At 47.0% G+C, this 25205-nt stretch overlaps 2 protein-coding genes across 2 annotated transcripts; one reads left to right on the top strand and one right to left on the bottom strand.

Annotated features, from left to right (window-relative positions):
* Positions 1 to 699: 699 nt before the first annotated feature.
* LOC124673004 (1-aminocyclopropane-1-carboxylate oxidase homolog 4-like) lies at positions 700 to 1851 on the bottom strand. Its single transcript, XM_047209144.1, has 2 exons — positions 1033 to 1851; positions 700 to 963 (listed from the first exon to the last, which is right to left on the bottom strand). The coding sequence occupies exons 1-2, from the start codon at positions 1849 to 1851 to the stop codon at positions 700 to 702; spliced, it is 1083 nt and encodes a 360-aa protein (XP_047065100.1).
* Positions 1852 to 11091: 9240 nt separating this feature from the next.
* On the top strand, positions 11092 to 12270 carry LOC124673003 (protein PYRICULARIA ORYZAE RESISTANCE 21-like). The gene is made up of 3 exons (XM_047209143.1): positions 11092 to 11112; positions 11240 to 11321; positions 11429 to 12270. Exons 1-3 carry the CDS (start codon positions 11092 to 11094, stop codon positions 12268 to 12270), a joined length of 945 nt encoding a protein of 314 aa, XP_047065099.1.
* The last annotated feature ends 12935 nt before the right edge of the window (positions 12271 to 25205 follow it).

Raw genomic sequence — 25205 nt, 5'->3', positions numbered from 1 at the left:
CAGATACGCATATGCATCCAAACGGGAGGGTGGGTGAGGAACAAAATCAACAAGACCAGCGGCGATCTGTTTACCTCGATCCATAGTGTTGCTTCCGGTTGACGATGTCGAAGATCTTGAACGTGCCATCGAGATCAGCTCCTTACGCCTCTAATTCCCACAGACGGCGCCAATTGACAAGGGATTAACTTGTCAATGCCTATGGATTGTAGGCTAGGGTTTAGTTAGAAGTAGAGGGCAAGTAGATCTTGAAGGTTTCAGCCGAAAAGTACTCGACGAATATGAAAACTAGGGTTTGCAGACAATGATTTGATGATCTCTTCGTCCCTCGACTCCCCCTTTATATAAGAGGTGGAGCCGAGGGTTTCGTTTCGTACAAGTTACATAGTCCGGGACGGTTTCTAACTCATCCCGCCAGATTACAAATAACACTTCCTATTACAACTCTATCTTTTCCTTTAACACATCTTGGGCTTCCGAATCTTTTTATTCTTCGGGTAGTGGGCCTTCAATAAACCCCGGGTACTATATTCGGCAGGCCCATTTGGGATGCCTATGTCACTATGTGACAAACCAACGCCTATCCATCTTCTCCGCCTCTCCGGCACCATTTGATTATGAATCTAATGGTACTCCCTTCTTCCTCCATCTCATACTCTAGAGGGTGCCGGATCTGAACTGCACGCGATATGAAATGTTTTACATCGTGTCTGCGACCCTTAATCGGTCAGTCGACGACCTGCCATGACCGAACTCCGCACAGGACTTCAAGAACTCTGTCATGGTGAAACTTCGGTACCGTGCCGGTTTTTCTGCTGTCACCAGCTCTGGGAGCGGCCCAAACAAGTCCGAATCGCCGCGCTTGGGAGGATTAAATAAGGTGGCAATTGAAATCCTAGCATCTCGATCAGACTTGATTCTCACCTTGTGCATGACGCTCTTGTACTCATCATTTGATACCAACTGCACCCAAAATTATCACCTTATTTTTCGAAATTTGTGTACCTAATTAAGATGCATGCATATCCTTACCTTGAGCACGTCCCCTATGTTGACGAGAAGAGCTCCGGGCACCGGCGGCACATCCATCCACGCTCCGTCATTGCCGCCGCCGTCCAGACGGATCTGAAGCCCTCCGACTTCGTCCTGGGCTAGCACGGTGAGCACGCAGGGGTCCGTGTGCTCTCCGCAGCCTACCACCCGCTCGGGCTCCGGGCATGGCGGGTAGTAGTGGCACGCCATAATCCAAGCCTCCACGCCCAGCCACTCCGGGCCGACGCCGAGCGCCTCCAACAGCATCGCTGCCATCTTCTTCCCGAACTCCTCCATGCGCTGCCGATGCTCTAGCAGAGCGTTCCGGCATACCTCGGGGATGCGTCCAAAGTTGGGCTTTGGCGACAGAAACTTCAGACAGTCGCGCCAGGGGAGTATAGGCTCGGCGCCTTGGCCGGGTGGCCGGGGCTGGGTGGAGTAGGTGACTCCCCCGACGGGCGTGAGCGTGTAGAGCGGCGAGCGGCTGGCGAGAGGTAGCTCGTGAAAGGTGCGGACGGCGGACACCGCAGCATCGGCATCGACGCCGTGGTTGGTGACGTAGAAGATTCCGCATGTGCGTGCAGCCTCCCCGACGAGGGACACAATGGCCGTGCGTGGAAGGGAGAGGTCAACGGTTGGGATGGCGAACTGGGTCGTCTTCTTCGGAGCTGCCGTCGATCCTGGGCACCCGGGCGCGAGGAACTGGAAGAACGGTGGCACGAAGGTGATGCCGGACTCCACGAGGCCGCGGACACCGCCACCGGACTCGTGGTACTTGGCCAAGGCGGCCGCGGCGTCATAGTCGTCGTTTGCAGCCATGCCCACCGCGCCGAAAGTACCTGCTCGGCAACTTGTGTAGTTGTGTGCGTCGTGATTGGGGTTGTGGCCTTGTGGGATGAGCTGGGACTCTTATTCACCGGCACGGGTAGGAAAAGGACAACTGGACAAGTAAGTCTTCGAAGCATCTCTACTCATTGTTAACTGAGATGCTCGCCAACCGAACATGCCATGCATGCATGCTTTCTCCAAATTCATGGACATATCAAGTTTGAATCATTGACCCAGATCCATTAAAATCGCCGGAAAACAAGCTATTCAAGTCGTGAACTGTAAAAAAATATTCTTTTTCTTCTTCTATTCATCTATTTCCTATTGAAAAAAGTTGGCACAGCGCTTTCAACGAATCTAGCTAGAGGAGGACAGCTTCAGTTCTTCTTAGGGCATATCTAACCGGACGACGCAAAACGAACGTCTAAATTAACCATCTCCATCTATTTGTGTCGCCCAAATGGTCGAATTTAACCGTACGTCTGTTTGTGTTGGGTTGCCCCCAGCGGCGCGACACAAATTTCTTTTTTTGATTTGCATTCAACATAGCCAATAAAGGAAAATAAAAAATTATAACTAAAAGGCCCATGTAGCGGCTGCTACCCTAGCCTACTCTGGTATTTCCCACGGCCAGTTGGCTGCCGGCGAAACGTACGTCGGTGCTGTCGGTGGTGGAGGTGGAGGTGGAGCAGCCCACAGATTGAACGATGGAGGTGGAGGCGGCGGCAGGTGCGGGGCCGAGTTCTACAACGCCCATTGGAGGGCCTCATCCTTCGTGAGGCCTGGCGGCATGATGTTGGTGGTGTACCGGGGCAGCGGTGGACGCACCGGTCGGTCCACCTCCGACACGAGGATGCCGAGCCTCTCGATCTCTTCATCTGTCATCGTCGCCGACAGCTGGAACTCTGAGCCCTCCTCCATGGCCATCTGCCATGTGTGGAAGACGCAGTCGACGACATCGTCACTGTCGTCATTGGCTTCCTCGTTGTAGTAGGCCAACACATCGTCGTCCTGGGGAGGCGTAGGAGGAGCCGGCTGCCGTGTTCGACGAGGAGGCGCGGGAGGGCATGTAGGCGCCGGAATGGTTGAGATTCTAAGTGCACATGCCAACTCGTAGCATATATATAACCCATGTGATTATCTAAGTGATGCTTTGTTGCACCTCGAAACAACACACAAGTAGTTGTTAATAAAATCGAAGTTGAAGTTGGAGTTACCAAAGTTTGGGGAGATGGTTTGGGCTGATGTATGAATACTCTATGATTTTAAGTGCATGTTGTAAATGCTCAAGAGCATGTACTAACTGATTTACACTAGTACATATTGGGTCGTCGGACACGGCTGAAATGAACTGTCGCACCCAATAAATCTAACCATCACTACGCAAGGGTGGATGATCCGCCTCAATAGCGCACACGGTTTCTGAAACCCTAGCTTCGATCGGCACAAATTTCACTCAGATGGAACCCTAGCTCGTTACAAAGCTCGATGGATCATTCGGGGTTTCCCTCAACAACACGGCATCGATTATGATAAAAACCTTTTTCCCCAAAGTTAAACCTAGCACCATCTGTATTGTTCTTTCTTTTGTTGTTTCTTCTGGCTGGCCTATCCATTAGGTAGACATTAAGAATGCCTTCCTCCATGGTTTTCTCTTTGAGGTTCTCTACTGCCAACAACCCAAAGGTTTTGAAGATACTTCCTTTCCTAATCATGTTTGTCTTCTCCTCAAATCTCTCTATGGGTTGAAACAGGCCCCGCATGACCCTCGGTTTTGTCTCTGCCAAACAAGAAACCTTTATGTTTATTTTTCGTTACTCCTCCGACGTTGCCTACCTTCTTTTATATGTCGACGATATTGTTCTTACCACTTCCTCTTGTGATTTTCTTCAAAAAATCATCTCTGCTCTTAGTAAGGAGTTTTCTATGAGTGACCTTGGCCCTCTTAATCACTTCCTCAGCATTTTCACGCGCACCAACTCTGGACTCCACCACTCCTAGTGTTAGCTCATTGATCGAGCTAGCATGCATGATTGCAATCTTGTAACCCCCCTTCCCCCCATCGACTCTGGCTCTAAGCTTTCCCTCTACGACGACAATCTCCTAGATAATCCTGCTCATTATCGTAGCATCACCAGTGCCCTCCAATATCTCACTCCGACTCATCCCGGGATTTCATATGCTATCTAAAAGGCTTGCTTGTTTATGCATGGTCCTCGTTCATCTCACCTCAATCTAGTTAAACACATTATTCGCTACATCAAGGGTACCCCCGGTTTTAGAACTCATATTACTCCTTCCTCCACTACCTCTCTTGTAGCTTATTCCGACGCCAACTGAGCTGGTTGCCGATACACGGGGTTCCACTTCTGGGTTTTGCGTTTTTTCTCAGTGACAACCTTATATCTTGGTCTTCCAAACGCCAACTATCCGTGTCCGGGTCGAGTATTGAAGCTGAGTATCGTGCGGTTGCCCATCTGGTCGCTAAAAGCTGTTAGCTTCGTCATCTATTGCAGGAATTACATTGTCCACTTGACAGATCGACAATTGTGTATTGCGATAACGTTTCTTCTCTGTATTTGTATGTTAACCTTGTTCAACATCGGCGTACAAAACACATTGAAATTTACATCCACTTTGTTTCGTGACAAGCTCCAGGTTGGCGATGTTCCTCTTCTGCACATACCCACGACATCTCATTATCACATTGTCCACTTGACATGTCGATCGTGCCCGTCCTCCTAGCTAGGATCTGCAACAGAATGTTGTTGCCGTGTGCGTGTGTGTGCTCTCTCCCCCTCTTGTACTTCTTCTATAAATACCGATGTATAAGTGATATTCATATCAAGCAATATATTGCATCCATCCACCCGGATTTGGTAGATATGGACGTAGACGCACCCGTTTACCGAAAAATCAAAAAGATGCTATTTTAAAATTTCAGAAAAATTCAAATAATGCTGGCATGTATATTTTATGTTGACACTTATTTGTGCAAGTTTTCAAGGCAAAAAATGATATGTCTTTGAATAGTACAAATCCAATCATTATAGTGTTATTTGGTTATGTTAAAAGATATTTCAATTTTTAAAAATCTTCTAAACTAAGTTTTTTTAATAAGCTTGTGCGCCTGCACTGATGTTCCATTCGATATTTCCGTACATTGCAGTGCCTTTTATGCACACGAAGTTTAGTATACAATCTTTCAAAGCTGAAGTGGAGGCCCAGTGTCGCGCGAGCGGTGCTCGCATCATCAGCCGGGAACACCAGGAAGATCTGGCAGCAGGCAAGGAGCTGCCTCCGCTGCCACCCCTCCCGACGGACGCGCCTTCCTCATCCAAGGCGCCCTCTCGTCGGACTGCCTCCAGCCATTGAACCATCGGCGGCGAGGCCAGTAGTGGCGCTGGACTGACGCCCGCCACCTGTTTGTAAGTTTGTCCAAGTGGGGACGCCTCCACATTGATGTCTGTGTGTGAGTATCCCGTCCGCAACACCGATGAGCACCACTGCTGTGGAGGTCGTTTCCCCTACCGCTCTCAAACCTCTGGAGGTCAGGACCACTCACCTGTTGCAGCCGTCCACCATCTGACTATCCTCGAGCATGAAGCCAACGCCACCCGTCTGGACATCAAGAGCGTTCCGGCAAGCACGGCGTTCAGCTCTCGAGTGCATGCAATGCTAATTATAGCTGACACTGGAAACGAGATTCAAGTGGGTAGGGTCATGCCTTTTGATCCTGGACGGAAGCTTCAGCCAAGTGTTCAAGATTTCCTAGCAACACCACCTGCTAGCTCTGAGGTATGTGTGTTGTCTGGTTGGTTGAATGCTCAACGTGGACACCATTTGCAACATTCACTCTTCATCTGATTACTACCTCCATCCCAAGGCTTAAGGCCTATATTTCTTTCAGAAAGTCAAACTACGTTAACTTTGACCAAGTTTTTATCAAAAATCATTAACATGAAAAGTACAAAATCAATATCATTAGATAGATAATAAAATATATTTTCATATGGTATCTATAAAACATCATATTTGTTCATAGATTCTTATAAAAGTTTGGTCAAACTTTACTTCATTTGACTTTTCAAAAAAATATACTACCTCCGATTCAAGGAATAAGGCGCCCTCGTTTTACGTACTTTTTGTTTGACTAAGAATTATTTCAAATATATAAAGATTGTTTGTATGAAATTAATATCATTAGAAAGTGTTTTTCAATACGAATCCAACGATACTAATTACATATAATATAACCAAAATTTTATTGCTCAATTTTTATGGTCAAAGTTCGCATTGGAATACGCGTGCGCCTTATTCCTTGGGACGGAGGTAGTAGGCATTAAGCCTTGGGATGGAGGTAGTACTTTATTGCAAGAGAAACTATTTCTGGGGTACTTTTTTTTTTGAGAGAATTTCTGGGGTACTTAGTTCTCTGGATTGGCACCTATTGGATTTCCCTTGCAGATCAACTGTAACCAAGAGCTTGACCATTATTTATGTAGTTCTCAACTAAAGAAATCGCTTATTCTGAATTCAACAAGGAGGTCACATGTCTCATATGAGCAGTTCTCTTGTGCAAATCAGTATGCTTCATGTTGTCCTGGGTATTTTGTCACTCCATGGTATTTTGTTGCATTTTCGACTTTACACCTGTTTCTAAGTGGCTTTTTCATCCAGTGGTAATGCTTGAACTGCAGCTCGCCAGAAGTGGCAGTCCTGTGTGTATGTGCAAGAGCTACAGATGGATAAAAGAGGAATAGAAGCAGCTGGTTCAATAAAATCGGTATCAACAGAAATTTTTGTTAGCTGAAGTGGTCTGAGTCAATTCTTGCACATCGATACTGTTTAGTTTTCTCTAGTGCAAGTGATGGTATATTATGGAAAAGCAAAATGGGGGTTGCTTACATGGTGGAGCAGTGCACTGACGCGGGTACTTCTGGAATAAAAGCTGATATGCATTTTTTAGGCATGAGCACTAGCACACCATATATCGAGGCAAAATAGATACGTATCCTATGCTCTACTCCTTCTTTTCCAGTCTGCTGCTCCGAAATACATGCATGTATGGTGGTTTGCGGCTGCTATTTTGACTGAAATCGTGAGTATATTGGTGTTGTTGGGTAATCTGTGCACATGAAGGCTAATTGTTCAGTCCAGCCAGGTCTGCTGTTTCCTGATGCGTATGAACTTAGTATTCTGGCACCAACCATGTTCAGTTTTGCTTGGGACAATTGGACTGCAATTTCAATTCAAGGAAGACAAAGTGTTCCTTACAAGTTACAAGTTCAGAATTCAACGCCTTTTGTTCCTTGCAAATGGTTGTTGTTTGCTCAGCCCACCAAAATTCCTGCTGACTGATGCATATCAGCTTACTTGTGACCCATCATTGGGCTATGCCCTTTTATCAGCCCCATGGGCTCGAGGTGATGTCCTAGTTCACCGTGTCATACGTGCAAGTGAACCATGTGTCACTGCATGCCTTGCGAGTGGAACCATGGATAAGATTGCTTCTTCCTATGAGATTGGTATTAGCAAGGAATTTGATACCCCGTGGTATCCTGACGGCTACACACCTCAAGCATTCAATGATACTGGGTCGCACGGGCCGCTAAGAGAAGGGAGCCACGAGCCCAAGCGCGAGGGAAGTGCGATGCAACTGGCTGTACTTAAAGGAGATCGAAGCGAACGATTCAGGGTCAAAGAACCTTGAACTGAACGGAAGAACCCTGGAAAGGGCGGCTGGATCCTTCTGCTTCCTTGTTCTCTGTCTTTCTATCTATTAGTGCTTGTATCAACTGGGATTGTAACAGATGAGTACAGTGACAGACAGTTCAGCATTGATTGATGTGCTACTTGGCAGAATTAGCTCTAAGGTTGGTAGCAGGACTGTTCCTAGCTGGTTTAGTGAGGTGCAACTGGTAGTATATTTCGTATGTAAAAAAGGCAGTGGAGGCAACAGTTGAGATCAAAATCCTGTCAGCATCTGAAGTTTTTGATGGACAAATAAGTGCCGTTCAAGACAGTTTTCTGTTGTATGACAGAAATGTTGGTGGCGCCATGACTGTTGGTGATGGACTGATGACGGAATTGTCCAACTATTGCAATGTGTGGTGGCAGTCTCAGTAAATGAGATGCTGATACTCGATATACTACCTCCGATTCAAAGAATAAGGCGCCCTCGTTTTACGTGTTTTTCGTTTGACCAAGTATTACTTTAAATATATAAAGATTGTTTGTATAAAATCAACATCATTAGAAAGTGCTTTTCAATCAGGGGTGGAGCTCTTTAGGCTTATCCCGATGCTGATGCACATGCATCAGGGTCCAAGAATTTTTTTACTGGTACTTGTGGGCTAAATGAGAGTAGTGCATCAGGTTAGGAAGGAAAAGGTGCATCAGGAAGGCATAAATCTAGCTAGCAAAGGCTGCAAGCTTGGAGATGCATCAGGGATAAATTTCCTCCAGCTCCGCCCCTGTTTTAAATACGAATCCAACGATAGTAATTACATATAATATAATCAAGATTTTGTTGCTCAATTTTTATAACAAAGTTTGTCTTGGAATATGCGTGCGCCTTATTCCTTGGAACGGAGGTAGTATGTGCCTACAGCGGTGATTTCAATGGTAACTCTATAGTTTCTTCTGTAAGTCCACTCCACGGATTAAAGTGTAGATGAGAGCGACAGTATTTGTAGTCTTCACAAGATGCGAGTGAAAGTTATTTAATCAGTCCTATTTCCTCCATGAGGGTGAAAACTGAAACTCGGGTTACTCCATTTAACTTTGGAATGATAACTGGATACCTCTGAACAGAAGTTGCATGCCTATTTTATAGACTGATGGGTACAGGATACTGGACTGATTCGTGTTCCTGAACTTCTCTATGAAGATCTGTTGGGGTTGAAGCGGAACACGTTGCCGATCCAAAGCCGATGCAATTATTGAGACTACATTGGTCATACAGAAGCTGATGTGTCTCCTTGCCTCCTTGGGCCTTTGAAACCTGCGACCAATACACAGTATTGCCTCCATTCCGAAATATAAGCTTTTTTAGAAAGCTAACTAAGCTCTACTTACTGCAAATGAAATTAGTAGTACATGTTCATACTCAAAGGGGCGAGAATTATCTCCGTGGCAGAACGTATGGAAACAGAAAACAAAACCCGGTGTGCAGGTATTACATAAGCGTATCCTTCACCAAAAGAACTTGTATATTCACTTATTCAGTGAATTATGAGGAAACCTGCATGTTGGACAAGTTTGTAAGTGCATTTTCTTTGGAAGCCAAACCTAATGTGCACGTTTTCTGTGATCTAGTTTGCATGTAATTCAACTACTTGGAAAAATTCTTTTAATCAAATCACTAGGATGTGCACCTAATCCTAAAGAAAAAAACCCTACTATGTCCTTGAAGCAAACCGTACACTACCAATTTTGGTCTGGTTTTTCAACATGCCATAACATCCTATTTAGTCTTGTGTTTTCAACACGACATACTATTCAGTCTTGTATTTTCAACATACCATGACATTGTACTCCTAGGGTTTCCTATTTCAGGTTTTCTCGAATCCCGCAAGGCTAATAAAAACTAGGGTAGATAGAGTGGGGGCCCATCCTAACCAACCAGGCTTAGTCAGCAACCAGAATCAATCAGGCTTTCTTTGAATACAAATAATTTATAGTAGAATTTTGTAGGGATTTGTGTAAGAATTTTATCTGCTGGATGGACCATCAATAGCCTACTTTGCCTGAAATTTAAGAAAAGTTTACAATGAGTCCAACCTCATGGAATATTCATTTCTTATAGGACAACTTTGCGGATCATCATGTACCTAATATATATTCCATTCAAGTTTTTCTTTCTACTTTGTGTTTTCAGCTCTTGTAGGAATCAACGCGCCATATGATACCACTCTTAGGAGGTCTCCTCCTCAGGTTCTACCTTAGTTGCCACTTTCGTGCGACCGGTGGCTCCATTTCGCTACACTAACCAACAGACCGGGAGTCGACTTGACGAGCACCCGTCAAATGACAAGCATGCATGGATTTTTTTACTGGGCGATATTTCGTGTTTAGCGCCGGTCCCCTCCAGAAAACTAACTTACCAGACTAAAAATCCCGAAACTGGTTCTCATTGCAGAACTAACTTTTGCTATGTATATGAAGTTTCTTTGTTTCACAATTGCCAGTGGAGAGAATTGGTTCGAACTCGACACGTTGTGTAGGGCAAGCGAACTACTCCTACCACTAGGACAAGGTAGCTAGTGGGTCATTTAACTGGATTTGCTTGATTTGATGCTCTAAAATTTTGATATCTGACTTTCGTTTGAAAATTTTGTCCTGTAACTGGGCGGTATTTCGCGGTAACTAGAAATGCCGGCCCTTTCCGGTTAATTCTCAATCGGGTAGTCAATACCTGACTACGGCTAATTAGCAAACACCGTCGTAGTTTGCTCCTGCCGCCCATGCGTTGCGGTGGTTGGCAATGATCCAATTGCGTTGCTACTACTTTTTGTACTAGTACTACATGCCAGCTGATATCTACTATATGAGCAGCTGTCTTCGTTGACGATTGTTCGTATCCATGCACGCAGCCTACGTGATCAATTTAACATGAGGTTGGTCGATCGGTTGTTGCAGCTCATGCATCGCCGAGACATCTATGCAGATAGCTTCAAAACAGCAATTATCAAGTTCCATGTACGTGACAAGAGTTCAGTGCGGCCGACATGCGTGTTTTTTATGCAGGCCAAACTCTTCGCCAGTACGGACAATAAGTCGAGAGAAGGTTCGTCTCGTGGCATTTCACAAAGTGCCAGCAGTGTCTGAGGCAACTACCATGTTTTATTGAGACTAATTTGTCACATCCCATGTTCTGCACTCTGAAGTCAGTGCTCTGATCATGGTAGAGAAGGTTGTTGTCTCGAATCATACAAAATATAACAGGTTAGGTTTTGATCATATTCATGTGATGGCAGATTCTTCCTCGATCGCCATATTCATTGTGTTTTTGTTTCTTTCTTGGAAAGCAATATACGGTGGGCATTGTCGAAAGAAATAATACACGGGGTGGGCAAATGTAGTACTCCTATTCGATTAAGCCAAAAAAAATGTAGAATTTGATTAGACAATTGCCATGGTAGCGAGCCCCCTATAAATATTCCTTCTCCCTTTTGCGGCAACTCTGCGCTTAATCGTTTGTTGGAGTTCGATCTCTAAGCTCCAGCCATGGCACAGAAGGGAGAGAAGGTGGGTTGCCCTAATTCACACGTACTTGTTTTCAATTTGCATGCATGCATAGTTGATTTGGCAGCTGTAGCCATATGGTGTGAGTTTTTTTTTGTTTAATTCTTCTGCCATGCATGTAACAATCCAGGTATCTACGTTGATCATTGAATCCAACCTGGAATGCGAGAAATGTTACAGGAAGATTCAGAAAGTACTATGCAAACTCCAAGGTACGTACGTAGGATCAAACACTCAGTTAAGGTCAAATTAATCGTGTAGATTTATCTTGTGTTTCGCTGATTAACGTCTAAAGTCTAAACTTGGACCAATTGATCAGAGAAGGAGAAGATCAGGACCATCAATTTCGAGACGAAGAATAACACGGTGACAATCTCCGGACCATTCGATCCGGTGAAGCTGTCGCGGAAGCTGCGATGCAAGGCCTGCGAGGCGATCAAGGACATCAAGATCGTAGAAGAGAAGAAGCCTGAGCCAAAGAAGGAAGAGAAGAAGCCCGAGCCAAAGAAGGAAGAGAAGAAGCCTGAGCCAAAGAAGGAGGACTGCTGTAAGTGCTGCAAGAAACCCGACGAGAAGAAGCCGGAGGAGAAGAAGCCTGAGGAGAAGAAGCCGGAGGAGAAGAAAAAACCCGACGAGAAGAAACCGGACGAGAAGCCTAAGCCAAAGGAGGACCCCAAACCGGCGGCCGCACCGGCGCCGCCGTCCACGACTGTGAACCTGCAGTTCACGCAGATCTGCAACCTGTGCTACCCGTGGCCGTGCAGCGACCCGAGCCACTGGGGCGGCATCCATCAGTACCCGCAGCCGCAGCCCCAGCCCAAGCAGCCGGCGCCGCAACCGCAGTGGCCGTGCGAGCCGCCGACGATGCCGGCGCTCCCCGGCCCCGGCCACCACCACCCGTGCCCGCCCTGGGCGCCGGCGACTCCGAAGAGGCAGCCGTGCGGAGGCCCTTCGTACTGCGGAGGGTGCGGCTCGTGCGGCGGCGGCTATAATGGATGGCCACCGGCGATGCCGACACCACTGCAGATGATGCAGCCACCGCCGATGATGGGCTGCGGGGGGCCGGCATCGTCCTGCAGAGGGTGCAAAGGTTGCCGGATCGTGCAGGAGGGTAGGTTCATCTACGAGGAGTACCCGCCGAATTCGTGCACCGTCATGTGACTCTCAAACTGCATGACAACCGTGCATGCATGGTTGTTTGACCTCTCTGCATGTTATTTTTCGTGGCAATTATTAGTGCTTGATGTTCGATGTATGTTTTTTTTTGACGTGTATCCTTTATGTTTACTTATGCACAGCACTCCATTTTAAGTCCATTTTTGTGGGAAAGAAGGTGTATCCACCATGTGCATTTTCCAGTATGAAAGTATATCCTGTTTGAACGGTTAATGTAGTTTGTTTTGAGAAATAAAGTATAGAAACACTAATGTTGGCTTTGGCTCGATTCAGCTCGAAACAATTAGTCCAAAAATCACCACCTACTCGACCAGTTACCAACTTGGCTCAATTGAGCTTGAACTCGTGAGTTTAACGAGTCAAGCAGAGCCGCCACTTGAACAGAACCACCCTAAGAACACCCCTAGAAGATATGGAAACAATAAAGCAAATATACTGTGTACTATGAGGCATGTAATGCATAGAGGGGAGACTATAAGCTGGCCCACATTAGCAACAGACAAAAATAGACGAATATGACCTCAAATATACCCATTTTTGTAAAGGTGCTCCTGAAATATTCGTTTTTTAGATCAAGTGGACAGTGAAACTTAATGAAGATGAAGACGAAGACTGTGCGGGGCCTGGCCTGGTTCGACTCACTATTTTTTTACTACAAAATTGAGTGTAAAGTGGCATATAAATATAATTCCTAAATATCTTAATACTACGAACCATATAAGTTGCATTGAAAAAATCCAAAAAAGTTGTAAGACACTGGTAGAAAAAAGGGCTTCGGTCGCGGTTCGCAACTGCCATTGGTCGCGGTTGCGCAACCGCGACCAATTGCGCGACTAAAGCCCCCCCCCCTTAGTCGCGGTTCCTTACGAACCACGACTAAAGGCATGTCCACGTGGCCGCCGAGCGGTCCGTCGGGCGGAGGACCTTTAGTCGCGGTTCTCCTGCCAACCGCGACTAAAGGCCGCCGCGAGTTTAGGGTTTTAGCCCCCCCCCCCCCCTAAACCTGGTTTCTTTTTAATTTGTATTGTTTTATTTCTTTTGGGTTTTAATTTTTGAAGGAGTTTCACATATTCTACGGTACTACATACATGCATATGAATGTACAATTTCAAACAAATTTGAAATTAGAACCAAAAAGAATTCAAGAGGAATATACAATATATATTCAATATCGGATGACCATATACAATTTTGAACAAGTTTCCATACATAATTTAGTGCATATGAAGTTCTACGTCCTCTACATAGTGTTCTCCTCTAGAATCGATGACTTCCCTCGCGAACCATCCAGCTAGTTCCTCTTGAAGTGGTCGGAAGCGAGCTTCTGGACTAAGCGTCTTCCGGAGGTTATTCCTCTTGATGTTGTTCTCAGACGGCTGCCGCTCACTGGTGTATCTCCGGATCCTCTCACAAACATAGTATCCACATAGATTGGTCCCCGGTGGTTGAATATCCCCAGTCCCAGACACTGCCCTTTTAAATTGTAGCTCTTTTTTGAATTCCCCGACCTTTTCATCTACGAACCGTCTCCAAACCCTACGAGGCAAAGAAAATTAAATGAACAAGAGAGTTATTAATTAGTTACTTGATATTAGGAAATGAACGAAATAGGCCGATCGATATAGAGCGCAAATGAATGAAAATAATTACTTTTGCATCATTTTTCTCATGTCGGCCCAAAGCGCCGGATCCATATTCGGAGAGTCGTGGACGAGAAGCGTGGAGGTGTGAAATTGAATTACTAGCGAGAATCCGGTGGAACCTGCGTACACGATACATGCACGGTCATGCATAACTCATCGATTAGCCACATACCATGCATGGAGTAAACAAAAGAGAATGTGCTCAAGACAGAAACACTCACCCAAAATGGTAAGGAAATAGAATATCACTTTTGAGTTCCTGTTTTCTAAGAAACCGCCACATGTCTTCCTCCACGTCGGCGGGGTGGTGTTCTAACACATATGAATTAACGATGTGTGGGTCAATGAACCCAACATCATGGATGCTCCTTATTCGCATTTCCCGCTTCTTCATTCTGCATAATAGCAACAAGATAGTTAGGACAATATATATATAGGAGTAGGAAGTATTTAATCTATATAGGACATATTCATGCTACACCCGGGTGTAGTTACTCCCACCTGTGTTTCTCACAATCTAGGTAGTATGTATCATACCGAAGAGTATATACATGTAGTATGAAGTATATAAGAATATTTTGGTAGTATATATACTACTTTGTAGGTAGTATGTACACTTTTTTACGTACACTATTTTTTTACGTATAAATATGCATGTATTTTGTATATATAGTGCAAACTATGGGTGTATTTAATTTTTTTCACCAAAGTTGGTATGGAGTATCTTAGATATAGTGTACGAACATACTCAAACCAATAAAGTATGTTATATACTTCCGTATGGTAGTATATGAGACGTGGGTGTAGTTACACCTAGGAGTAGGAAGTATTTAATCTATATATATATATATATAGTGCAGGCAATGAACGAGATGGGGTAGAAATTAATAAATCACTTACAGAACATAGCAACTGATGATAGATTTGTCGAGCTCGCGCAGATTGAACAGCTGGAACAATTCACTCCGATGAATTGTTATATAGTAATGTTTGAAGTGATGCTCATGTCTAACTTCCGCATAAATATAGTCTTTGGCGTTTTTAAGTTTTATGTAACCCTTGTACCAATTTAGCGAGACCTGTCATTTGTCGAGGTAGATCCTCTTCCTGCGCAGGCTCGACGAGAGGCCCATTCGGCACATATGTAAATACTACGTCCTTCATTGGCGCTTCATCAAGGCCTAACAGTGCACGAAGAGTGATACCTAAGTTGGCCGCTTGTTCTCTGGCACTCGTTACAGTCAATCCATGTGCTGCCGCAGCTGCTATGATATCGGGGGCATCCGGACCGGCGGCTTGCACTATGAGCGGGGCGATCGATTGTTTACTTTGTTCCCCGAGCTGGGCAACTTCTTTCCCCCCTTTTATACTTTCTAATTTTTCTCGGCCTCCTCCAAGGCTTTCTTCTCCTGCTTCTCCGCCAACTCTTTGTTCCTCTTGAACGTGAGTGCTTGCCTACGAAGTTCACGTGCATAGTCGTCAGGCAGATTCTTCGCGGCTTGGGACGGTGTGTTCAAAAATGACTTAGCCCACTGCTTTTGCTTGTCAGAAAATACTGGCTTGGGCTCGCCCTCTCTTTTCTTCTTGCAGTCCGCCTTCCATTTCTCATAATCAGCAGCCGCGTGTGCGTCGACTTCTTCGGCACTACGTTCCCAAGGCCTTGTGGGGAGAGGCTTCAGTGATGGCTCTGGTACCTTTGTGGTTTTAGGTACATAAGGGTCCGGGTTAATAACCCAGGACTGCTTCTGCTTCTTCGCCGGAGGTGGATTGGGGGGCGGCGTCTGATCACCCGCCGGACGAGGACTGGGGGGCGGCGTGCGCCACCCGCCGGAGGTGAATTGGGGGGCGGCGTCGGCTGACGTGAAGGAGGTGTAGGTGAACACCACCACCACCGCCGCCGCCACCGCCACCACCACCGGAGGGGGGTGGACTTGCTTGCCTTGGCGCCTCGTCTGGAAACTTGATAAACTTCTTTTTCCATAGAATGAACTGGAGCTTGACACCTCCAAGTCTTCTCTCTCCTTTGGGTGTAGCAATGTCAATCCCCAGTTCCTCAAACCCTGGGACTATTTCCTCCACCGTGACACCAGCATAGCCATCTGGAATGGGGTTGTTGTGGTGGAGTGCTCCAGGCTCACATGGTAAAGCACTGCCGATGGCTACCTTCGTGGACATGTTCCCAATTGGATAATGCGAGATGACATTCTTTCATCTCCTTTACATCGTCCACGGGGTAGCGAGGAGGCTCCGGTGCGATAATATCGACCGCCGTTGCATTATCGGTAGCCGGCGGGTTCTCCGTGGAAGCCACGCTGCTTCTCATCCGCTGCTGGCTTCCGAGATCCGCTGGATGATCTTCATGCGCCCCCGCTGCCGATCTTTCTTGTACTAGTATACTCACGGTTTTCTTCATCGTATCGAATTCCGATACCAACCGCGCCATAACATCTGCATCCCGATCCATCTTTCTCTTACGGCTTCTGTAACCGTACGGGTCATCGTTCTGGGAGAACCCTATTTTCCACGGAATGTTCCCCATGCCTCGTACACGTCCTCCGTGTTCAGGTTTCCCGAGGGCTTTTGTCAGCGCGTCGTTCTCTCTGTTGAACTTGATCTTCCCTAGTTGAGCATCCCTCATTGCGTCAATAAGGGCCTGGGTGGGTTTAAACGTTTTGTCATGGTGAACACACGCCCCTGTCTCCGGGTCTAGCGTTCCCCCATGCCCGTACCACCAGCTTTTGGCCCTTGGGTCCCATCCCTCCGTACTCGGACGGATTCCTCGCGTCCTCAGCTCGTTCTCCATCTTCTCCCACCTAGGCTCCCAAAGGCGATACCCTCCTGGCCCCATAATATGATTGTACTCCTTCTTAGCCGCATTTTCCTTATTTTTTTTCGATATTTCAATGAACTGCTCCGATTTCTTCTGCTTCACAAATTCTGGCCAATCATGTTTCAGTTTCTCATATTTTCCTTTGAAATCCGGAGTCTTGTTCTGGTTGACATAGTCACGGGCTAGATTTTGCTTGAATTTCCGGAATGTTTCGGCCATCTTATGAAGAGCGAACTCTTTGACTAGCCTCCTCCTTTTCTTGTTTTCCTCAATCTTGTTACCCTCCTCATCGAACTTGTGGTATTCCGGAGGTAGGATGAAATGTTCCATAAGCTTTTTCAAGCAATCTTTTTTTGTTCTCTTGTCGACAAAAGTGAAACCAAGACGTGCCTTCTTTGGCTCATTCCACTCCTGGAGGGTGATCGAGACGTTCTCTCTAACAACGGCTCCGCATTGGTTGATAAACTTGGTGGAGTGCTTGCGGGGCTCCAGCGGCCTGCCGGTTGCACTGTCGACAACCTCGATGGTATATGTTTCTCCTTGTTTCAGCGTCTTGGTTGCGCCACGCTTTGACGACGTACTCGATTGTTTCGACGATCCGGCCGAGGGCTAAAATAAGAAAGAGAGTGGCGCGCATTAGTACACACATATTTATTCAAATCAGTAAGTTTGTATCACCAGAGGCTCAATGTATATATATACCTCGGCGGCGGAGCTGGTTGCTACTTGCAATTGAAGATCGTCGTTTATCGATGTTTCTTCCCCATCATCTTGCTGACGGCCTTCATCTTGACCGTCAAGATTCAGATACGAAGAAATATCCTCTTCTTCATCTTGTTCGGTCGGCACATAAAGAATATCACCTTTTATGATGCCAAATAAATGTTCTTCAGCTTCTGGATCATAGTTGTCCATAATCGGGTCAGCTCTATCGTCCGCCATATGTCAGTCCTGAAAACATGTAGTAAAAACTAATTAATTTGGCGGTGGCAAAAGGAGAGAGGGCGGTGGCGGTGGCGAAAGGGGGGCGGCGGTGGCGGTGGCGGTGGCGAAAGGGGGGCGGCGGTGGCAAAAGGAGAGAGGGCGGTGGCGGTGGCGAATTTTTTGTTAAGTCAAATTTATAATTGAAATTTTGTTAAGTCAAATTTTTTGTTAAGTCAAAATTTTTGTTAAGTCAAATTTTGTTAAGTCAAATTTTTTGTTAAGTCAAATTTTTTGTTAAGTCAAATTTTGTTAAGTCAAATTTACACGCGGCGCCCCCTCCGTATACACGCGGGGTCGATCGGTGCCCCGGCCCTCCTTAACATATTGTTTTGTTAATAGCGCGTAATCATATATATAGCTCACATCAAGTTTTACTTTTTTTTGTTAATTATCAAGTTTTACTTTTTTTTTGTTAATTTACCGTTTTTGTTAAACTAATTAACTAGTTAAAATTAAAAAGTACTTAAATTTATTATAAGTTGTTTTTTAAGTTGCAATATACTTAGCACACTATTTTTAATTCAAGTTAATTAAAATTTAATTTAAGTTACAATTTGTAAGTTACAAATTTGAAGTTTTAATTTTTAAGTTAAAAAAATAAAAATAAAAAAGAGAGAGGAAGCGCCTGCCAGGGGCGCTCCTCTCTCTGTAACGGCGGCGCGCGCGCGCAGGAGGGCGGCCGGGCGGCGCCGGCGCGGGCGTCTGCACGCGGTGATAAGGAGCCGGCGGCGAGCACTGGCGGTGATAAGGAGCTGGCGGCGAGTGGCGCGCGCGGGGCCGGACGACGTACGGAGCGGCGGGCAGCCGGGGACACGGAGCGGCGCGCGCGGGACGAGGAGGCGGCGACGTACGGAGGCGCCGACGAGGGCGACGAGGCGGCAGGCGGCAGGCGGCGGCGCAGACGAGGAGGCGGCGACGAGGAGACGACGGAGGCGCAGAGATGGAGCAGCCTGCCGGCGTAGTCCAGATCAGGAAGATGAGCGAACCGCGCGCGGGCACGCGATATTTATAGGCGTGGAGCTTTTGTCGCGGTTGGGGTCCCTTTAGTCGCGGTTGGTGACCCCAACCGCGACCAAAGCTCATTTTTCGGCGGTTTTTTGGTTTCCCGCGGAAAATACCCTTTAGTCGCGGTTGGCCAGGTTAAAGGTCTTTTTCAAAATACTTTTCAATTTCTAAATGTTAAAAATACAAATAATATATGAAAAAATTCAGGAAAATAAAACTAATTCATTTCTAAATGTTAAAAATACAAATAATATATGAAAAAAATTCAGGAAAATAAAACTAATTCATTTCTAAATGTTAAAAATACAAATAATATATGAAAAATTCAGGAAAATAAAACTAATTCATTTCTAAATGTTAAAAATACAAATAATATATGAAAAAATTCAGGAAAATAAAACTAATTCATTTCTAAATGTTAAAAATACAAATAATATATCAAACAATTCAGGAAAATAAAACTAATTGATTTCTAAATGTTAAAAATACAAATAATATATCAAAAAATTTCTTATCGAGCAGTGCGTCCACCCACGCGTCCTTATCCTGCCGATAGCTTTAGTCACGGTTGCACCCTCCAGCCGGGACTAAAGCTTACCCAAACATCCTTATCCCACCCGCCACTTTCTTCCCGCCTCCTGTCTTTTTCCCGTGCGACGTGTAGCCACCGCTTCCACGTGCCTCGCCCCGCCGACGCCGGCGTGCGACGTGTGTAGCCGTGGCTTACACGTGCCATGCCCCGCGTGCGCTATATAGAGCGACGAGTGCGGGCGCAACCACACGTCGCCACCGCCTCCGCTCATTCATCTCCGGGATGCCTCCACGTCGTCGAGGGCGTCCGGTTTCCGTGGCGTTCGAGTGCGTCCGAGCGGTAGGTTCACCGCCGAGATACGCGTCGGTGGCTTCCGCCTCACCCTCGGCACGTACAACACGCCGGAGCCGGCGGCGCGCGCTTACGACGCGGCGGCGTGGCGCTTTCGGCGGCCGGGCGCGACATGAACTTCCGGATGTTGAATCGCTAGAGGAGGCGGAGTTCCTCGCGCCACCGCCGTGCCTCGTCGACGACGAGGACCGTCGCCGGCACCGCCAGTTGCAGCGCAGGATCGCCATCGCCGAGCGCGACGAGCAGTTGATGCGCCAGTGGAGGGCGCAGTTCCCCAACGATGTCGACAACAACGACGCGTTCTTTGCTAACCTTAGGGCACAACGTAGGTCCAACAGGCGCCACCGTCGGGCCGTCGCCGCCTTCGAGCTCGAGAACCCGAATACAACTTGGACCGAAAACGACCCTCGGTGGGATGACATTTGGACGGAGACAACCTCCGACGACGAGTAGAGACTAGACTAGTAATTTATCTATTTTATTGTAATTTCAATAAAGTCGTTGTCGGTTCTATTAGTTTAAATTTAGTTTATAAAGTCGTTGTCGGTTGTTTTTGTTCAATAAAGTGGTTGACACGAAATTTATTACGATTGAACTGAAATTAAAGTACGAGCTCAGCCGAAAATTAAGATACATGGCCAGATTCGAAGGAGGCGGCTCTGTCTTTCCGGCGCCGGCCCCCTCTTCCCGCCTCTGTCTTTCCGTCGGCCCCTCTTCCCGCCTCTGTCTTTCAGCCGGCCCCCTCTTCCCGCCTCTGTCTTTCTGCAGACCCCCTCTTCCCGCCTCTTTCTTCCCGCCACTTTCTTCCCGCCTCCTGTCTCCCCGCTCCCATTTTTCCCGCCATTTCTCACTACATATATGTAGCCCGGCTTGGCCAGCATTATCACATCTCTACAATCTCTCATCACTCTCTCATGGCTTCCACCGCACCCACTCTAACCTACCGGCAGGTGGAGGAGCTTTGCGCCTCGAACTACCCTTGCCCACCGGGCTACCGCGTCCCCGCCCGGCCGGAGCCTAGCGCCGGCGGCGTGCCGATCCCTCCCTCCCTCGAGTGCGCGCGCGCCGGCGGCCATCACGAACCACTACTACCTCAACCTCACGCCGGAGCAGCGGATGAATCCCCGCCGGCATCCCGATAACCAGCATACTTGGGACGCCTTCTTCATCAATCGGCGTGAGAGGGCGCTCGCCGGGTATGAGGAGGACGGTCCGCCTCCCGGGAACTTCCACGAGGCCGGCCGTCGGCTATGGTGGTACGGCCGGACTCTGCGGAGCGTCATGGACTACATCACGGCCGGCGATATCCCCGCCTGCGCTGACCTCGGTCCGAGCCACGAGCGCCGGCCGACGACAGCGACGACAGCAGCGACGACGACGGCGGCAACTTAGAAGGCGACGACTACCAGTACAACGGCGGCGACTATGAAGACTACGAGTATGCATATTATACGCCTAGGCAGGAGTATGACTAAATCACGTACTCCAAATTTCATGTATCATCAGTGCTATCTCGAATCAATCGAATCATTCAAAAATGGACACCAGAACACATCACGGATAATATAATTCACATGATCCATTCAACAAAGTTTGGTACAATAAATTATTACACATCATTTCTTCCCTTGTGTCCCTGCTTGCTTACGATTGGGCCGTATCCATGGAGCATCCTCATCATTTTACTTAATGCTTGGGTCGGTGTTCACTTTGAAGGGCGGAATTTCACCAAACATATTATAATCTTCTGTCATGTCTGTCTTGTCCTCCACTCCCACGATGTTTCTTTTCCCTGAAAGAACAATGTGGCGCTTTGGATCATCGCATGATGTACTGATCGTTTTCTTATCTTTCCGTTTCCTCGGTTTGCTACTCATGTCCTTCACATAGAAAACCTGAGCGACATCTTTCGCTAGGACGAATGGTTCGTCAAGGTAACCAAGATTGTTGAAATCCACCATTGTCATTCCGTATTGCTGGTCCACCTTTACCCCACCTCCTGTTAGCTTGAACCATTTGCACCTGGAACAAAGGGACCTTAAAGGAGGGTCCATAGTCAAGTTCCCATATCTCCTCTATGTAACCATAATATGTGACCTTTTGCCCATTCTCGGTTGCTCGCATCAAAGCGGACACCACTGTTTTGGTTGGTGCTCTTTTTATCTTGGGTGATCGTGTAAAATGTATTCCCATTTATCTCGTACCCTTGGAAAGTCGTTATAGTCGAAGATGGTGTCTTGGCCAACATGTACAGCTGATCTACAACATCAATGTCAGTCATTAAATGTTTTCTCAACCAACTACCGAAAGTCTCCATGTGGGCCTTCCTAATCCAGGATTCAGGCTTCCCCGGGTTGTCCGAGCGTAAAATATTCTTGGGTTTCTCAAAGTACGGAGCCACCAAGGCTGGAATTGGTCGGAAGCTGTGTGGTGTGCTTCGATCGGAGAATGGCCGTCCATACATATCGTTGATTTCCTTCCGATCGTGCCTTTTCCACTTAGTCTCCCCTCGTGCCGCGATCGAGGAAGACCAATCGGCTTAAGGTCGGGAACAAAGTCAACACAAAACTCAATTACCTCCTCATTTCCATAGCCCTTGGCGATGCTTCCTTCTGGCCTAGCACGGTTACGAACATATTTCTTTAATACTCCCATGAACCTCTCGAAGGGGAACATATTGTGTAGAAATACAAGACCGAGAATGGAAATCTCTTCGACTAGGTGAACCAGGAGGTGCGTCATAATATTGAAGAAGGATGGCGGGAACACCAACTCGAAGCGACAAGACATTGGATCACATCGTTACTGTAACCGTGGTAGAACCTGGATTGATTACCTTCGAGAGATTGCATTGAGGAATGCACATAGCTTCACAATGGCTACTCGAACATTTTCCGGCAGGAGCCCCTCAAAGCAATCGGAAGCAATTGCGTCATAATCACGTGGCAGTCGTGAGACTTCAGGTTTTGGAACTTTTTCTTCGCCATGTTTATTATTCCCTTTATATTGGACGAGAATCCAGACGGGGCCTTCATACTGCTCAGGCATTCAAAAAAGATGACCTTCTCTTCTTTGGTAAGAGCGTAGCTGGCACGACCTTGAAACCATTCCGGATGCCGGTCATTAGGGTCTTTCAAACGTTGCTGGTCCTGCCGTGCTTCCTTTGTATCATTTGTCTTCCCATACACGCCCAAGAAGTTTAGGAGGTTCACGCAAATATTCTTCGTAACATGCATCACGTCGATTGCAGAGCGGACATCTAGGACTTTCCAATATTCTAGCTCCCAGAATATAGATTTCTTCTTCCACATGGGTGCGTGCCCGTCGGCTCCCTTCGGAATTGATTGTCCGCCGGGACCCTTTCCAAAGATGACTTTCAAATCCTTGACCATATCAAATACCTCAGCACCGGTGCGTTCGCGAGCTTCGGCCGGTGATGCTGCCTTGCCGTTGTAATGCTTGCCTTTCTTTCTTACTTGGATGCATTTTTGGAAGAAATCGACGATGCCCAAGGTACACGTTCTTCTTACAATTTGGCAAATGTACACTTTCGAGTCTCATGTAAGCAGTGCGTGCATGCATTGTATCCCTTATTTGACAGTCCCGAAAGGTTACTAAGAGCAGGCCAATCGTTGATGGTTACGAAAAGCAACGCTCGTAGGTCAAATTCCTCTTCTTTGTGCTCATCCCACACACGGACACCAGGTCTGCCCCACAACTGTAAAAGTTCATCACTAATGGCCTTAGGTACACATCGATGTCGTTGTCGGGTTGCTTCGGACCTTGGATGAGCACTGGCATCATAATAAACTTCCGCTTCATGCACAACCAAGGAGGAAGGTTGTAGATGCATAGAGTCACGGGCCAGGTGCTATGGCTGGAGCTCTGCTCGCCAAAAGGATTCATGCCATCTTTACTTAGACCAAATCTTATGTTCCTTGCGTCAGCTGCAAACTCTTTGAACTCTCTGTCGATCTTTCTCCATTGCGTTCCATCTGCGGGGTGTCTCAGCTGCCCGTCCGACTTACGGTCCTCTTTGTGCCATCGCAACAACTTGGCATGCTCTTTGTTCTCGAACAGACGTTTCAACCGTGGTATTATAGGAGCATACCACATCACCTTGGCGGGAACCCTCTTCCTGGGTTTACGGCCCTCAACATCGTCACCGGGGTCATCGCCTCGATCTTATAACGCAATGCGGTGCATACCGGGCATTCATTCAAATTCTCGTATTCACCGCGGTAGAGGATGCGATCGTTGATGCATGCATGTATCTTCGGAACCTCTAAACCTAGAGGGCGAGACAACCTTTTTGCTTCGTACGTCTTGGATGGCAACTCGTTATTCTTTGGAAACATATTCTTCAACATTTTAGCAAGTTTTCAAATCCCGAGTCGGCTACACCTTCCTGTGCCTTCCATCTCAGCAAATCCGGTGTGCAGCCCAGCTTTTTCAGACCATTATCGCATCCTGGGTACAGCGACTTTTTGTGATCCTCTAACATGCGATCCAAATTCTCCCTCTCCTTTTCAGTTTCGCAGCGTCTCCGTGCATCAGCAATATATGGTCCGACCAAGATCATCAGCGGGCTCATCACGTGCATCTTCTTCACCTTCCCCTTCACCTTCCCCTTCACCTTCCCCTTCACCTTCAGCATCCTCCATGAAAGTATCACCGAAATGATCAAGATAGTTTTCATCGATGAAATCATCCCCTTCTTCATCTTCTTCCATTATAACCCCTCTTTCTCCATGCTTGGTCCAACAATTATAGCTTGGCATGAAACCGTGCCGAAGCGAGGTGCGAGTGAACTTCTCTTGAGGAAGAGTAACCCTTCGATTCTTACGGTCAACACATGGACGAGATAACAAAACCCTTACGCTTGTTCGCATTAGCCACTACGAGGAAATCTTTCAAACCCGTAGTGAACTCGTCGGAGAGTCGGTTACCGTACATCCATTGCCGATTCATCTGCATTATTATAATATAAAATATATAATTAACCATCATGCATTTGTTAAACTAAATAGAAATTAAACAATGAACTACACACATGCATATTTTATCAATGACACATGAAAGGTTCAAGTTGCTAACCGCGATCGAGGAGGAAAAAATAAATGAGGAAGCTCGATCAAGTGTGGCTCCGACACTTCATATCATGTTGGTTTCATGCTCTTGGGGCATTTCATCAAACACCTTGTGTGCATAAGAGGAGCCAAAAGCAAACCTACACCCCCTTGTGAAGTTTGTGAAGAGAAGTGGCACCAAATGGCTAAGTGTTGTGGGCTGAACGGTATATATAGGGGAGGGGCTTTAGTCGCGGTTGTCTGGCCAACCGCGACTAAAGGCCTTTGGGCCGAGCACGAGGACATTTAATCGCGGTTGGCGTTGGCACTGGCCAACCGCGACTAAAGCCCCTCCCGATCCACCCGGCTGGCCACCGAGCGCGGCCGGGCCCGGAGCCTTTGGTCGCGGTTCGCCTCCCGAACCGCGACTAAAGAGCCCATTGGTCGCGGTTCCTATAGTTTCGCGACTAATGGGGCTGGACGGAAGCCCTTTTTTCCACTAGTGA

The sequence above is a fragment of the Lolium rigidum genome, chromosome 7 (assembly GCF_022539505.1).
Source record: "Lolium rigidum isolate FL_2022 chromosome 7, APGP_CSIRO_Lrig_0.1, whole genome shotgun sequence".
In the NCBI taxonomy this organism is placed as follows: Eukaryota; Viridiplantae; Streptophyta; class Magnoliopsida; order Poales; family Poaceae; genus Lolium; species Lolium rigidum.
The sequence above is the reverse complement of the archived record's forward strand: the minus strand, read 5'-3'. Positions and strand labels throughout refer to the sequence as shown.